Here is a 15,209-nt window from a genome sequence, read left to right on the forward strand (position 1 = left end):
AGATGGGAGGCAACCCATCGTGTTTTCACTAATGGGTTCTGTGCTGAAAATGTGCAGGATGCATGAATTGTGCCCAAGGCATCTCCGTGGAGATGGCGCGTCGCGGAGGAAGGGCAAAATTCTGCCTCACTTGGTCCAATTTCAAGCAGAACGCTCCGTGTACTTGGCGCGTCACGGAGGTGTCCCCGAATTTTGGTTTCGACGGGAATTCATGTTTACGTCAAGCAAAAGGCCACCCAGTGCCAGTTCCGCGTCGCGGACCAAGGATCAAATATTGGCCTCACTTGGAATTAAAATTCCAGAGTGCTCCGTGTATGCTCCGCGTCGCGCCTCCCAAGTAAGTTTTTTTATTTTCATTAACTAAAGCGGGTTTTACCCGTTTTAATTTGAAATAACCTGACCCATACCCCTTATAACCCCTCATTCTTCAGAAAACCCCCATTCTTTTTCACCCTTAAGCGCGATTCCTCCCCTCCCTTCTCGCCCTTGTTCAAATTTTGAGTGTTCATCCGTAACGCGGAGTCAAGTTAGCATCCCTTCTTGTCGATTTTCCCTCGATTTCATCAACCAGGTATGAGTTCTTCAATTCTTTTGCGCAAAGTTACATGTTTGCTTGGAATGATTGCAATTTCAAATAAAATTGTTGGGGAAATTGTGGTTTAGTTGTTTGAAGGTAATGGGTTGTGGTGAGAAGGTAGTTTTTCATGTTTATTTAGGTGATTTCGAATTCTTGAGTAGTTATCACTAAGATTGGGGTTGTGGGTGTTTTAGGGATGTACATGAGTATACCTAGCTAGAAGAATGGGTTATGCGCAATTTTGTTGTTTGGCTGAATTCGGCTTTTCTCTTGTCGCTTAGCGGTGTTTTGAAGCCTGAGTAGAAATACACCTATGGTTGATTATTGGGTTGAACATGATAGTTGGGGGAGTATATTTTGTTGATTGAAACACCTACTGTTTTTGTGGTTGTTTTTAGTTCACATTCTTGAAATTGATGGGTAGTGTATGTTGGATATGCCATATTTGTGCACACTTTTAGTGGGTAGTTCAAAATTTCGCTAAACATCGCATTATTTTTGCTTGCATATGGGTGTAGAGAGATTTAGTAGTTGGAATTTTCTCTACTTGCTCTTGCTTGAATTTGGTGTTGATGCGTGTTTGATTATGTTTGTGGAATATCAAGTTGGTATATTAACTAAAGGGCATAGTGTGAATTCTTGAGTAGCACAACTAGTTGTATGCAATATCTTGATTAGGATGTCATGGCGAAATGGGGTGATTGTATTATCAAATTCTTGAATAGACAGTATGTTGGTGTTTAATTTGTGACTTGTGAGGTTGTTGGGGGTTTAATTGTGATTTAAGCGTGGTACGCCTGTGGGAAGTCTGAGTACTTAGGCTTGTGACTGTTTTGAAATAAGTGTGGGGTAGTATGTGCACACCACCCTATTGTTATAAATGGTTTGTGTGGTAGGCTGATGTGTTTATGTTTGCAGGTAATCATGTCGAGTTCACAAAGACCCGGCAAAGAAGTGGCCACGTCAAGTCATAAGAAACGTGCCCGCAGTGGGAATGTCCCACTCGCACCTGCAGTCAAAGAAGGCAAGGCTTGGGACAAAAAGCACACCGAGGCCTCTTATTTCTCCGATGTGTGTATTTATAGGGACAGCCTGGCGCATGAGTTTCCACAGATCCTGAGGCGGATTAGGGAGCTAGGGATGGAGTTCATCTTCGTTGAACCGGAAGAGTGCAACTTGCACATGGTCGGAGAGTTTTACGCCAACTGGGTGCCTGAGGCACGATCCCATTATGTGAGGTGCGAGGTAGGAATGTACCCATCACTCCCACAAGTATAAATGACATACTGGGTACACCGCAGGACACAGACCCACTTGTGCTGACAGGGTTGAACATACGCCCTCCATACTAGGCCATCTGACACACTCTATGCGGTCCACAGTCCATGGTACAATAGACTAAGCATAGTGGGAAGAGATATCACCAATCTCTTCCCTACGCTCACATGCTTGGGGAGACGCGCGTTTGGTTGAAAGTTGTAATGAACTGTCTAATACCGGGGCTCCACTACACCGACATTACTCGTGACAGGGTGTGCTTTGTATATGCCTTGATGATCGGCACGGAGCTGAACATTGGAGCTATTGTAAATCTTCTATGCGTAAGGCCCGGGTTCACAAAGGGCACAGGTATGCTTTTGATGGTTTGATTACACAGATGTGTCGTGCTGCAGGTGTCCCTGAAGAAAGTTTGAACTATATGGCACCCTTATATCCAGCGCCGGTGGACATTACTCGGACAAAGGGGCCTAACACTGAGTTTGGCCCAACTCTCACCACTGCTGAGCGCCATCGACGCGATGAGTTGATTATTGCCAGGATGTATGGCTTAGAGATGTTGCGCCATCAGAATGCCTGCCAGGCTTCTACTGATATGCAGTTGGGCGAGGTTGTGAGGCACTACCCTCTGAATGACCATGCCAAGGCACTAGTTAGCATTGGTCTTGAGTTTCGTGAGCCAATTGATAATGATATTCCGACCGATGAGGAGAACGTGAGCACTAGCTCAGATGTGGAGTCCGACTCGGATGAGGAGGTAGACCCAGATTAGGCCGGTGATGAGGCCGTAGGGGGTGATGCAATGGAGGACTGATTAGGGAGTATTTTCACCTTACCTCTTGAACTATTCTGAAATTTTGTACAGCCCTGAGGACAGTGCTATTGTATAAGTGTGGGGTGAGGGGTGAAAAACATATTTGATCTGTATATATATTTTTATTGTTGAACATTGTTAGAGCCTGTTTTGTCTTTGGTTTGTTTTATTTTGGGTTCCTTGGAGGTTGTTTTCGGTTCTTTGGCCAAGGATAGTCCCTTTGAACCGTACAAAATTCAAAAAGATTTGTGTCTTCGTAGGATTGAGTCAGTAGTCGTAGTTGAGTCACGTTGCCCAATGATAGATGGATGACGATCATCTTAAGGGCAATTTCGTCACTGAGTCTTAGGTTGGGTTGTGCTGAAGCTGAAATTCTAAAAGGAATATGTATGAAAAGCATGTTTGACATTGATGAATGAATGCAGTTGAATTCTTGTACATGATTTGACTGATGCAACTTAAGCTTAATTTGAACCTTGTGCATGATTTGATTGTGTAGCTGTGATTGATCCATTCTGAGTATAACTTGTGCCATGAGCGGTGAGTTTTTGTGATATCCATGAATGCATCTGAGTCTAGAACTTGCCCGGGTTGTTATTGAAGCGAAATACAAGTGTTATTGTGTTTAGAAGATGATAATAGGCCTTCTTTGAATTGTCTGAAATTTTAGCCTGTTCAAAAAGAATATCCCTAGTATAGCCCAATTGAGCCTTTTTAGCCTTGATTTTGTTCTAACCCACATAATGAAGCCGAATCCCTTTTTATTGATACCGTTAGCTTTGATCCAAATCCCTAATGCACTATGTTAGGAGGAAAAGTAAAAACAGCGGAAAAAGTAAATAGGGTGGAAAATGTTTAGTTGTTGGGGAAGAGTGAAAAGAGGAGGTAAAATGATACCCATGAGTGTGAATCTGAGGTTGGCCCTGGTCCTTAGGACATTGTACACTTCAACTAAGGTTAAAAGTCTAAGTTGAAGGTGGCTAACTTGGTAAATACCTTAATGATGGCCCTGGCCCTTCCAAGGGTAATGTGCACCTTAACTCGAGAGAAATCTCTAAGTAAAGGGTGGCTATTGTTGAGTGACAAAAAAAAAAAAAAAAAAGGGGAGAGCAATAAATAAAAGGCAAGTTTGGTAACACTAGTGGAAACCTATGAAGAAAGAGGAGGCCGACGAGAAGAAATAGTTGTAAATGTAAGAAGGAAGTTGAATATGGTGCATTTGGGAGGTTAAGTCACTAATTTTATCTAAATGAATCCTCCCTTACCTTAAGCCTACATTACAACCGGAACAAGTCCTATTTGATTTTGAGCATAACACACTTTATTAGTAGAGATATACATAATGGGCAAGCTTATGGTTCTCAATGCATGCATGTTTGATGTTTTGTTGAGTGAGAGTGTACCTTGTTTGCAAAGTCCTTAAAGTATATATTCAATTTGTTGAGTTGAGTGTGTGGACTATTCTTTAGAGTGAGGGGCACTTGTTGTATGAAGGATAGGTGATATATAACGGTGCACATTTTGTTGAATGCGTTGGTTGCTAAAAGTTGTCAAATCAATTATAGGAGTCATGCATACTTCGAATAAAATCATGCCTGTGTTAATTGGTTACAGATCCTTGGAAGAAACTAGCAGATGCACAAATACCATAGTAGTGAGTCTAGGTCTAGGAGTAGTTAGTAAGTTGTTCGAGGACGAACAAAGCTCTAAGTGTGGGGTAGTGATCTTAGGCATATTTATATGCCTAGAAAGCTAATTATGCCCGCATTTAAGCTTAGTTTGAATTCAATATGTGTTCGTTTATAGTTTTATTGAGTCTTCTGGTTGTCTACGAGCTAACCAACATGATTAGTTGTGTAGGTGAGCTTAATCGGAGAAACGAGCACGAAAATGGACAATGGGGAACACAAAAGATTCAAGGCAAAAAGAAGCAAGGAAGAAAAGGATTCTAAGGCAAGGTCGTATCCTCTCCGTGTCGCGGAGAGGGAGTTTCAAATTAATTCGAGTGAAGCAAAAAATTAGGCAGAACACTCCGTGGAGTGCCTGCGTCGCGGAGAAGGGTATTGCATCAAGACTCGAATCAAATATGTGCCTCCGCGTCACGGAGAAGGAGCCTCATTTTAATTCGCGAGAGTCGATTTGAGGTAGAGCAGTCCGTGTCACTCCCGCGTCGCGGAGAAGAGACCAAGATTGCAGAACAAAAATCTGGGACTCCCTCCGTGACGCCCCCCTAAGGCCTAGTTTTGGCCGTTTCGACTTTTAGTATAAATAGTTAAATATTTTATTTTATTAATCATTCTTTTTCTGGGTTTTGAAGAACGACAACTTGGGAGAACGTGTTCACCATTTTTAGGGTTCTTTCCTAAACTCTTTTCCTTTCGATCTCTTTATGTTTATTGAACATTGCTTGATCGTATCTTGGATTATGAGTAGCTACATATCCTAGTTCTAGGGTTGTGGCTACAAGATGATTGTAATCTATTAAGTTTTCATTGGGTTAATGTCAATTATCATATGAATCTTTCTTATGTTCTTGCTTTTCGTATTTCGTGACTGATCACCATTGAAATAAATACATTGTCCAAATTGAACTCAGGAGAGGAATAAAGAGGATAGAACGTGGGACATAAGGAGCATGATTAATTCTAAATAACTAGGGTTAATTTGTATCTAGGATATGGATATACCTAGAAACCATGCTTGGGTCACTATACAGGAAGAAATCGTAATGCTCGGTATTTAATCCATCATATCCCCGGTTAAAAGATGTAGTTAGGGTGTTATTTATCGTAGGCGATTAGAGGTCGGAAGACCATGATCATACATTTAACCCTGTGATTCATTGATTCGATAGTTGATAAATACCCATATAAATGATATTGATTGCATGAATCCTGATAGAAGCTGGAGCCCTGGACTTTACCCAATCATTGTTTTTAAACCCTCGAAATTGAATCGCGTTTGTTACATTTTGTTGAATTCTTAAAATTAGAAACTAAATCACTTTTGAAATCTTGATAACACTTGTGCTTAGCTGGAAGTTAGAGAAATTGAGTGATTCTAAGCATAAGTCCATGTAGGTACGATACCCGGCTCTTTATAAGAGCCACTTTAATACTTGAACGACCACGTGCACTTGCGTGTGCGATTTGGCCGCAACAAGAACGTCTTAAATGCATGAACAACGCAGACATGACTTGTCATCGATACTCCTAGCCTTGTACACACCACTCGTCACACTATGGGAGCTGTCCATGGCCGAAGTCGCTACCTTGATTGCAAGAAGGGGGATGCCGAATAATCCAACATAGACCTCATAGTGGTTTTCGTGACTGATAGGTATAGTAATAAAGGCTTTCAAGGATGTTCCTGGTAACGTTAGGATTAACATAAGCATGTCACCAATCAAGACATTTAATCCTGACCTTGGTTCAATTTCGACATGGCTGCTAATCCAGTAACTGCGGGCTAGAGGGCGAAAACCATTCTTCCCAATCAGTAAAGCTCTAAGGCCCTATATATAGTAAGGGGGACTTTCTTACTCAGTAGAGCTGAACAAGATTAGACTAGTTTTGCTAAACTCATTCTCAAATGATTCATCGATGGAATCAAGCCTGGGTGTATGAAAATTTCTTGTGATTTCCCTTCTTTCTTTGACATAGGTATTGAAGTGCGCCTCTTCACAAGGGAGATTAAAGTGCAATGAAATTCCTTAAGAGTTGAATATGCTTTGTGAAGCATCGCGTTTAGCGGTAATCTCCACATCAAAAATAAAGGCCATTAAGGATGTACTTGTTTTTACTTTTTTTGGTTTATGTTATTCCCATTAAACTTTATATTTCAGTTTGGTTTAATGATTATTTATTGTTGATTGGTTTGCCTGAAGGGCTTTAGGTGCTATCGTGATTTAGTTGAATTGGGTCGTGACAACTTGAATTTTACTAGGTCTGAAATTGATCATATGTACTTATGTAGTGAATTTTAACACATACACCGAGTCCAAACCAACGTTACTGGGTTCAGATGAACCCATACCGTACCCTCTACATCTGCCTCTGACAGTAACACTTCCATAACCTCCCTCCCTGCACAATTCCAACCTATATCTTCATCCTATGTCCTCCAGGTTGACTCACTCCATGAAGTCTCTCTTCCCCATTCTGAATCTCTCCAACAGATATGGGCCTCTAATTTCCAGCATTTTGCATCTAGATGCTAAAGATTTTATCACAGTCGGAATCAGCCATAAGAAGAAGAATACAGTTCAGCATAGATAACATAAGATCACTACTTTTAAGTATGGCTATACAGTGATGGTAAAACTTAAATATTAAGGTTGAAATTGGAGTAACGAGGGCAAGTCTATGGCTTGAAACTTGGAAACAGTTGAGACTTGCTCGTGCATATTCTCAATTATATTGATTTTGCAGTCCCTCTTAACTTGGAGATTGACAACTCTTTTGTTTTTTGGCAGAAAAGGGAGAACTAAAAGGTTTGGGAAATCTAATTATCAGCTAGTAGTCAGTAACTCAGTTTTACCACGTACCAAACATAAATGCGATAAATGATACTGAACTGACCAAATACCCAACAGCAAATGCACACATACTGTGTTGTTTTGCATAGTAGAGGAATTAAGTAAGAAATAAAAGGCATACCCTTTTAGGACTTCAGAAGTTGCTCCTTCAAAACTAGAGATTAAGGTGGGCAGGCCAAAAGAAGTTAAATAATCTGCACTGGCCAGAAACTGCTGCTGGTCGTTTCTGTCAATTAGATCAATTTCATCCTAAAAACAAAACAGAGTGTACTTCTCCAATAAATAAAAGAACTGTAGGTTAAATATGTACCATCAATCAAATCAACTTTATTATAGGAAAGGAAAAAGAAAAGCAATTGCAAGAAGCACTGAAACCCTGGGCATAAAATAATTAACACAGTAATCTTGATTTTCTTTTTTCCTTCGGTAACAACTAACTGAAATTCCATTCATTTTAAGCTTCTCACAAAACCCGCTTCCTCTGTTTCTGTTTGAATATGGACCACAAGGTCCAAATGTTCTCTGTTTGTTCGTGCATACACACACACACCTACATATTGTTTTGAAACATAGGGAGTACAAGAACTAGTCAATTTTAGATGTTGGAAGAACTAGTCAATTTAAGATGTTGAATATTTTCCAGTTAGACTTTCCTCATTTAAATCATGAAGCACCACATATATGTATATATGAATAAACTTTCTTTTTCTTTAACAAGTAGAAATTTTAATAGAATAAGGAACCCAGAAAAGATCGCAAATTCGGGTACAGAACCCATATACTCAGCGTTAGATCCAGTTCTACCAAGAAATGTCCCATTATCCAGCATCAACTACACATTAGTCTCTTATTTCTAGATACGTTTTTTCTTGTGTGTAGGTTCTACATATGTTCCAGCTTCTTCGCTTTGTTGTTAAAATTAACTGCACATAAGAGTCTCCTTAGTTCTGTGTTTGTATTCAGGTACCTAAGGAATAGTCGAGGTGCGAGAAAGCTTGCCTAAACACCACTGTTATAAGCAAAGAGAAGTTCTATGCTTATATTTTCACTTCCCTCCTTCAGTTTGTCATTGTTTCCACATATTTCTTGCCCACTCTACCTCAACTAAGTTAATGCAAATCTTACAATTGTTCTCATTCTGTTGGTCTAAACTGAATTAATTAAACTGCAAGAACATGATAAAGCAAAGAGAAAAGAAAGATAAAGCTTAGCGAAAAGATAGAATTGAACAACCGGACAGGCATCTTTTGTGCATACAGCTCTACAAGAAAATTGACCCCCCTCCAATAGAAAAAAGAAAGAATCTATATTGTTTCGTTGGGGGTTTCCGGGAAAAGACCATCGCATATTCCTCCAGTTCCTTATAAAAGATATTCAATCCATTAGAATAAAAGTTAATGAGGGTATTTATGTCAAGCAGATGTGTAGCTTCAAGTCAAGGACTTGCATGATAAACATTTCAATGTGAAAAGGAATATGAAAGTGAAAGACAAATTAAGATCCCTTATGTGACAACGGGGAAATTTTGGAGACAAAATTGAGTCCAGGGTGTCCAAGAAGAACCTGAAGACGATGGCTAACATTTGAAATATGCATAAGTATCTTCTAGAGAGTGATGACAGATCGAAGCATCATGTCTGGTCAGTTCATTTAACTATAATACACAAAAAGACTACAAAAGGCAGGTTGGTTCATTCAATCCCCCAGAAAACTCTCAAACATGTGGGCTGATGTCTGTTCATATCGTTTCTAGAGAGCCCATGGACCTAACCTTAGTCTAAACATTATTGGAATTGTCTCTGCAATCCTACATCCATGATTCCATGATTTGGAAGTGCGAAAGAGAGGAAGCAGAACCTCATAAACAGAACCTGGTTCGATAACTCTATACTTAGTTACCTACTTCAAAAAAAAATAACTCTATACTTTGCAGCCAAGCATGGAAAGCCCACTTAGTTAGGGAACTCAAAGATACTTAGGTAAATAGCAAGGTGCTCTTATCAACTATCATCAGAATTTCATGGAGAATGACCTAAATATTGACCTTTCGGTAGGCTGTACCATTTATGGGCCTGAATATGCAACTGTACAAAGCTTCCACTACATCACAAACTTGCAAAACCTAAAGATACCAAAATTACACTCTGCCAAGAGGAGATTATTACCCAAATTTAATTTAGTATGTATAGTTACATAGAAAGAGGACCTACACCTGAAATATGCATTGTAAAAGCTTGCTAGTTTTATGGATAAGGAAATAGTACATATTGCCATCAATGAGTTCGAAGTAAAATAACTGATAAGAAAATAAAACCCAGCTTTCATTCACATTGTACTTCTCTTTCAATTTATATTGTTAAATGTTAATAATTCTAAGCAACAGACAATCCACAAATGTAGTCACTTGGTGAATAGATTTTTTTTAAAAAAAATAATTATAAGCTAAGTAAAGATGATAGAGACAGAGGGAAGTTTCTACAATAATGAACAAAAGAACTTGGCTCTAGGCACAACATGGATACTAAGAAGAATAAACAGGGTAGTTAGGAGACAAAAACAAAAGTTGGAGGTTAGGAATTTGAAACTAAAGAAGGTTTATGTAAGAAAATTAACACTTGGAAGGGTGATAGAGAGTATAGAAAGTTATCAGTGAAATCCTTCAGTTCTAATGGTTTGGATATGTTGCAGTCTGGGGGGAAGGTACACTGCTATAGCTATCAGTAAGCGTGATCTGGATGATTTCAGGAGATGAAGCCTAACATAGATGTCATTGCCAACTCTGATGCAGTACTTACAAGAACTGAGAAGTATAGACCTTCTCAAGTACTGAATTTCACTGTAATTGACCTGTGGACTGGTTCGTTGTTCCCAGCATCAACACTAATCAGTAATTTGTAATCTAAAGTTTCACAACCTTAGAGATTTTAATTAGCAACAAGGCTTCCCTAATAAACAATTTAGACACAGTGATCATCATAATTGCAAGCTACCAATTATAAAGTCATAAACAAGAAAAGGGGTAGCAGTTCTTACAAATTGGCCAGAACCTCCAATGCCACGTGCTGTGTCTATATAGAGATGTCTCCCTAATATATTTACTTGAACTCTAATATATAAGCTCAGGAGTGTTGCAGCCCACAGAGACAACACCATTCTTGTAAAACCTGGAAGATCACAAACACACAACAAGATAAGACAACTACTTCAAGTCAAATTTCAATGCATGAACCCATTCTGCATACTTATAATTTTGAGTCTGTCCCATAGCTCGAGCTTCTGTGCAGCTGTTAGACTATTTGGCAGATCTTTTCCTTTCATCAATCTCTCTGTCAAGTGCGTAAGGTCCAATTCTTTTTCTATCTGACTACGTAAACATCGTACTACATGAGGCAATGTTGTTGAATCAGCTATTCTTTGAACGTTCTCAAAATGTGCCTTCACCCTACCGATCAAACAAAACCAGTCATCCATTAATGACGTTAAGCATGACGAAACTCTTTAGAACAGATAATACACTCCAAAAAAATAAAAGCAAAAAAGAGAAATCTTAACTGGAATTTAATGAGTTCATCACTTCTCCTTTCCTGTTCGAGTTCTGTGTGAAGATCAGAGAGTTTTCTCCTATGTGTGTCATACAACTTATAAAAAAAATACCCACTTCCCAGAACACCAAGTGTAACATATGCCTTTCTCCTATATCTTATCCAAAATTCCCTATTCCAAGAAAAACAGAGTCAATACTGAATGATAAATCAATCAAATATGCCCGAAATACAAACTAGTTAAAGTTGACTGTATGCATTCCAATAAACCTAGAGTCAGAAACAAAATTCAATTTTTACATGCTACTTAACTAACATTATACTGATACTGTAAATCAATCAGATATGCCCGAATCACAACATAGTTAAAGTCGACTGTATGCATCATCGATATGCATTTCAATAAACCTAGAGTCAGAAACAAAATTTAATTTTACATGTAACTTAACTAACATTATACTGATACTGTAAACTTCTCCCAGCTTGAAAACCAGTAGAGAAACAAATACATAACAGAAAAATGGAATTCGACTAACCACATTCAAGCAATTTGGTGTCGGTATCCACTGTTTGTTTCACCGGCCTTTGTTGCGAACAGAGGGTTTTGGCTATTTGATAGCTGCTTTGAAGTTTGAACTTCCAATTTCGAAATAGGCATGTGTGTTTGTTTGGTTGGAGCATTTAACAAATAGCGGCTTCAATTAATAGTTACTTGTGAAAATAAGAAAAGAAATGAAAGTAATATGTAGAGTTGAGAAAAATGAACCGAAGTAGGGGTAACTTGGGTAAAAATGGACCCAAACCAACTTGATTTTTATTTGGTTTGTGTATGGTTTGGTTTCACATTTTTTAAAATCTATGATATTTGATTTTGTTCAAAAAAAAAATATATAATTATATACACATAATGTTATTTTATGAACAGTTTTAAGGCGGGAATCAAGGTTGGAACAAGGAAAGAAAGGGTGATTGGAGAAACAAAGAGATATGGAAATGTCACGATCCGGTTTCTCAGGTCATTATGGCACTTACTATAACTCATCAATAGGTAAGCCAACTTATAACCTGGAACAACAAGTAACGGGTACAAGGGAAGAAATGAAGCAAGAATAAACAATTAAAAGAAATAACAGGAGAATAAAGCGGAAGCAACATATATACACAAAACAAAAGTTCACTCCTAGAACCTGGAAGTCACAACTACAGAGCTACCATAAAAATGAGTACAAGTCCCAAAAGTGGACCATAAATAAACAAACTTGTCTCAAAATACAAAAGACTAGTCAAATAGTATTGAAGGAGATAGGTATGATCCAAGATGTCGTAAGTTCACCCTCGCCTCCAGATATTGCAACAACTGGCTTGAACTCAACATTAATAGTTGGTGCTCGGACCTACATCACGAAATAGATGCAAAGTGCAATATGAGTAAAAAAAAAAAATTGGTACTGTAACACTCTGGAAAACTAATGAACTAAGCTAGAGCCTAGTATGTAGTCTAGTAGCCTAATTAGGGCTAACATACAGATAAGAGTCGTAAAATAACCTCCCCTACTTAGTACTAATGTTTTAGGACCTAAACATCACGGCATTACCCCCCCCCCCAAGGACCCCCCAAAGTTCCTTGAGGAGGACCATAGGGCAGGCCAAAAAGCTGTCAAAAACAGCATGAACCACGAAAGGGCACCCACGAGCAGTGAGTGGACTCATGCCCCATAGGTGGGGGTCGTGAGTCGAGGTTAGACCTCCCCCAAATCTCCAAAGTTCCAGTACCATTCCACACTCGTGCAGTACGGTCCGTGGACCCACTCATGCACCGTGGGTGGGGTCTCGTGAGTGAGGTCTGGACCATAGCCAAAATGACAAGTCTCAGACCCAACCCACAAGTGACCAGTACGGTCCGTGGGTCAATCTACGCCCTGTGGGTGGGGGTCGTAGATGGGGTCTGTGAGACTGTCTTAAATTCGGCCAAGGGTGAATTAAATTAGGTATGTTATATTTTAATTATTAAAGGATGGGGACGGTTTATATTAGTTATTTAGGCATATATAAGTAGTTATTAACTATTAACCAACTCTTTTAACACCTCATAACTCACAAGACTCAAAACATAACCTACTTTCCTCTCCAAAATTCTCTTTCTAAGACTCCATTGAAGAACAAGAACAAGGTCAAGCTTAGGGTTCAAGGGACAACTTCTTCTCTTCAATTTCGTGAAGGATCTCTAATCAAGGTATAGGAGTCTTGATTCAAGGAGAGCTTTCATCCATGAAGCCCTTCAACTCTTAATTTCGAATTGGTAGAGTCTTCAAAAACTAGGGTTTTCAATCTAGCCATGGGTTCTACGTAAAAACGATTGCAATGGGTCAATTGCCTTATATTATGGTTGATTTTTTGTTTAATGGTGATTTTTATAGTAAAATTACCCATAAACCCATGAACTTCCACATGACCCCAATTTCATAAATTGTGATGGGTGTATTGATGCAAGGTGAATACTATGAATTGTTTATATGGTATTGTAGTGATTGAATCTTATTATATGAAAGGCCATTCTCATAAACACAATATGAATACGAGGTGAGAGGTTTACTCACATGTTGATGATTATAAAGTGAAAAGACATTCTCACTTAAAACATCTATGAGCTATTATGATGATATGTTGGTTTGAGTGTCTAGTGCATTCTCTTATGACCATGAACTTAAGTAAAGATTTAATATGACTTTAAAAGGGAATTAGGCTTAGCACCGAGATGGGAGCCTTCACGTTAGAAAGTCTGGGTTCCCCTTGTATGTTATCTCATGAGTTGGAAACCTTTTACGTTAGCAAGTCCGGATTTCTAGTAGCAATCTGCTTACCCCATAACTATGTGCCCACATAGGTCTTTAGCTAGTGGATCCACCTAAAAGCTATACATTTAGTTCTACCTTAGGCAAGTAGGACACCTTCTTTTGGTGTGGGGTAACACGATACCGAATTCCATGTAGCTCACATTGTCTATGTCGGTTGAGGCTATTTTCCCTACATGACAAGATAATGAATATGACATGAACTATACTTATGACTTCTTGATGAGCTTTACTTAGTAGGAGTGGGGGTATGGGACTTCACTTTTTACATTGCACAAGTAGACTTTGAAAGGGATTATGGGATAGTTCTTTATGCTATAGTAATACATGAATGTATGTATGTATGTTGATTGGATTGTTGCTATGAATGACTTTCCTTATGTTCAAGTAATACACATGACTATTTCTTTATATATGACTATTGATTATGATGAGGTCTAAAGATGATATGTATGACTAATGTGGCTTCAAGGGAGTACTTAGTATGGTTGGTATTATGGGATACCAACGATACATTGCACAAGTATACCTTAGGGTTGCTAAGGTAATGGTTCTATTATGTTACACTGTTCTTACATGATAAATGTGATTATGACTTGTGTTCTACATTGAAAGTGCATGTTGATTCTCAAACTTGGCAAATGTATATTTTTCAACTAAAATGTCCTTTTTATCATATTTCAAGGATTTTTATGCATGCTTCCATACTTAGTACATATTTGTGCTAACCCCTATTTCTTCAACATTTACTATGAGTGTAGGTTCCGATCGTTGAGACGTACATCTTGTTTCAAGTGAGGCTTGGGTTTACTATTCCCTTAGCTTGGTGAGTCCTCAAGATTCGAGGACAAGACATTATCCATTTTAGCTTCTATTGTACTTAAATTTTGAGATTTTGTTGATGTAAATGGCTTTGACTCTAATTGTATTCTCTATTGTACTAGATGATGATTGAGACAAGGTCTAGACTCTTATTTTCATTTATGAAAAAGAAGTTGACTTCAATTGTAAAAGTTTTAAATTTTCCGCATCATTTCTATGACTTTATGTTTATGATTATGCTAAGGGCATGTATGAGACCCCTTCGGGGTCAAGTACGCCGTGTTACGTCTAGGGGTACCCCTGGGTCGTGACAAACTTGATATCAGAGCATAAGGTTTTGGGATGATTTTCAGGTTGATGTCTCATAAACCACGTCTAGTAGGGTCTTGTTCATGAGTGTGAAGCGCGCCACACTTATGAATGAGAGGCTGTAAGATGCTTAGGAAAGTTCACCTCATTCCTTACTCCTTAGTCGTGCTTTAGAGTTTTAACTCCATAAAGTCATTTTCCTAACCCTTCTCTTGTGTTTATAAGCTATGAATACAAGAAGGGCGAGTGCAAGGCGAGTGGAAGAGGAGAATGTGAATGAGGGAGATCCTCCCCAAGCTCCTCAAGACCCTCAAGCTCCTAATGATGAGGAGTTATGATCAATGTGGAAATAAGGACGTGTCTCCAAACATTGACTCAAGTCATGACGGCTCAAGCTCAAGCCGTGACAACTCAAGCCCAAGCTATGACGGCCCAAGCCAACCGAAATGTTGGGCCCTCTGTGAACCCTAGTATGAGC

The 15,209-nt window shown here is 38.9% G+C and overlaps 1 protein-coding gene across 1 annotated transcript in view; it reads right to left on the reverse strand.

The window, feature by feature from the left end:
- The window catches only part of LOC102578667 (peroxisome biogenesis protein 3-2-like), a 35,226-nt gene extending 23,793 nt beyond the window's left edge, over window positions 1-11,433 (reverse strand). Inside the window, exons 1-5 of the mRNA XM_006353753.2 lie at window positions 11,285-11,433; window positions 10,759-10,920; window positions 10,449-10,648; window positions 10,240-10,370; window positions 7,328-7,455 (exon numbers count right to left, since the gene is read on the reverse strand). Coding sequence (XP_006353815.1) covers window positions 7,328-7,455; window positions 10,240-10,370; window positions 10,449-10,648; window positions 10,759-10,920; window positions 11,285-11,289 — 626 coding nt within the window. The 5' untranslated portion in view covers window positions 11,290-11,433. The remainder of the gene's footprint in view (window positions 1-7,327; window positions 7,456-10,239; window positions 10,371-10,448; window positions 10,649-10,758; window positions 10,921-11,284) is intronic.
- Window positions 11,434-15,209: the final 3,776 nt, after the last annotated feature.

The sequence above is a fragment of the Solanum tuberosum genome, unplaced genomic scaffold (assembly GCF_000226075.1).
Source record: "Solanum tuberosum cultivar DM 1-3 516 R44 unplaced genomic scaffold, SolTub_3.0 scf00160, whole genome shotgun sequence".
In the NCBI taxonomy this organism is placed as follows: Eukaryota; Viridiplantae; Streptophyta; class Magnoliopsida; order Solanales; family Solanaceae; genus Solanum; species Solanum tuberosum.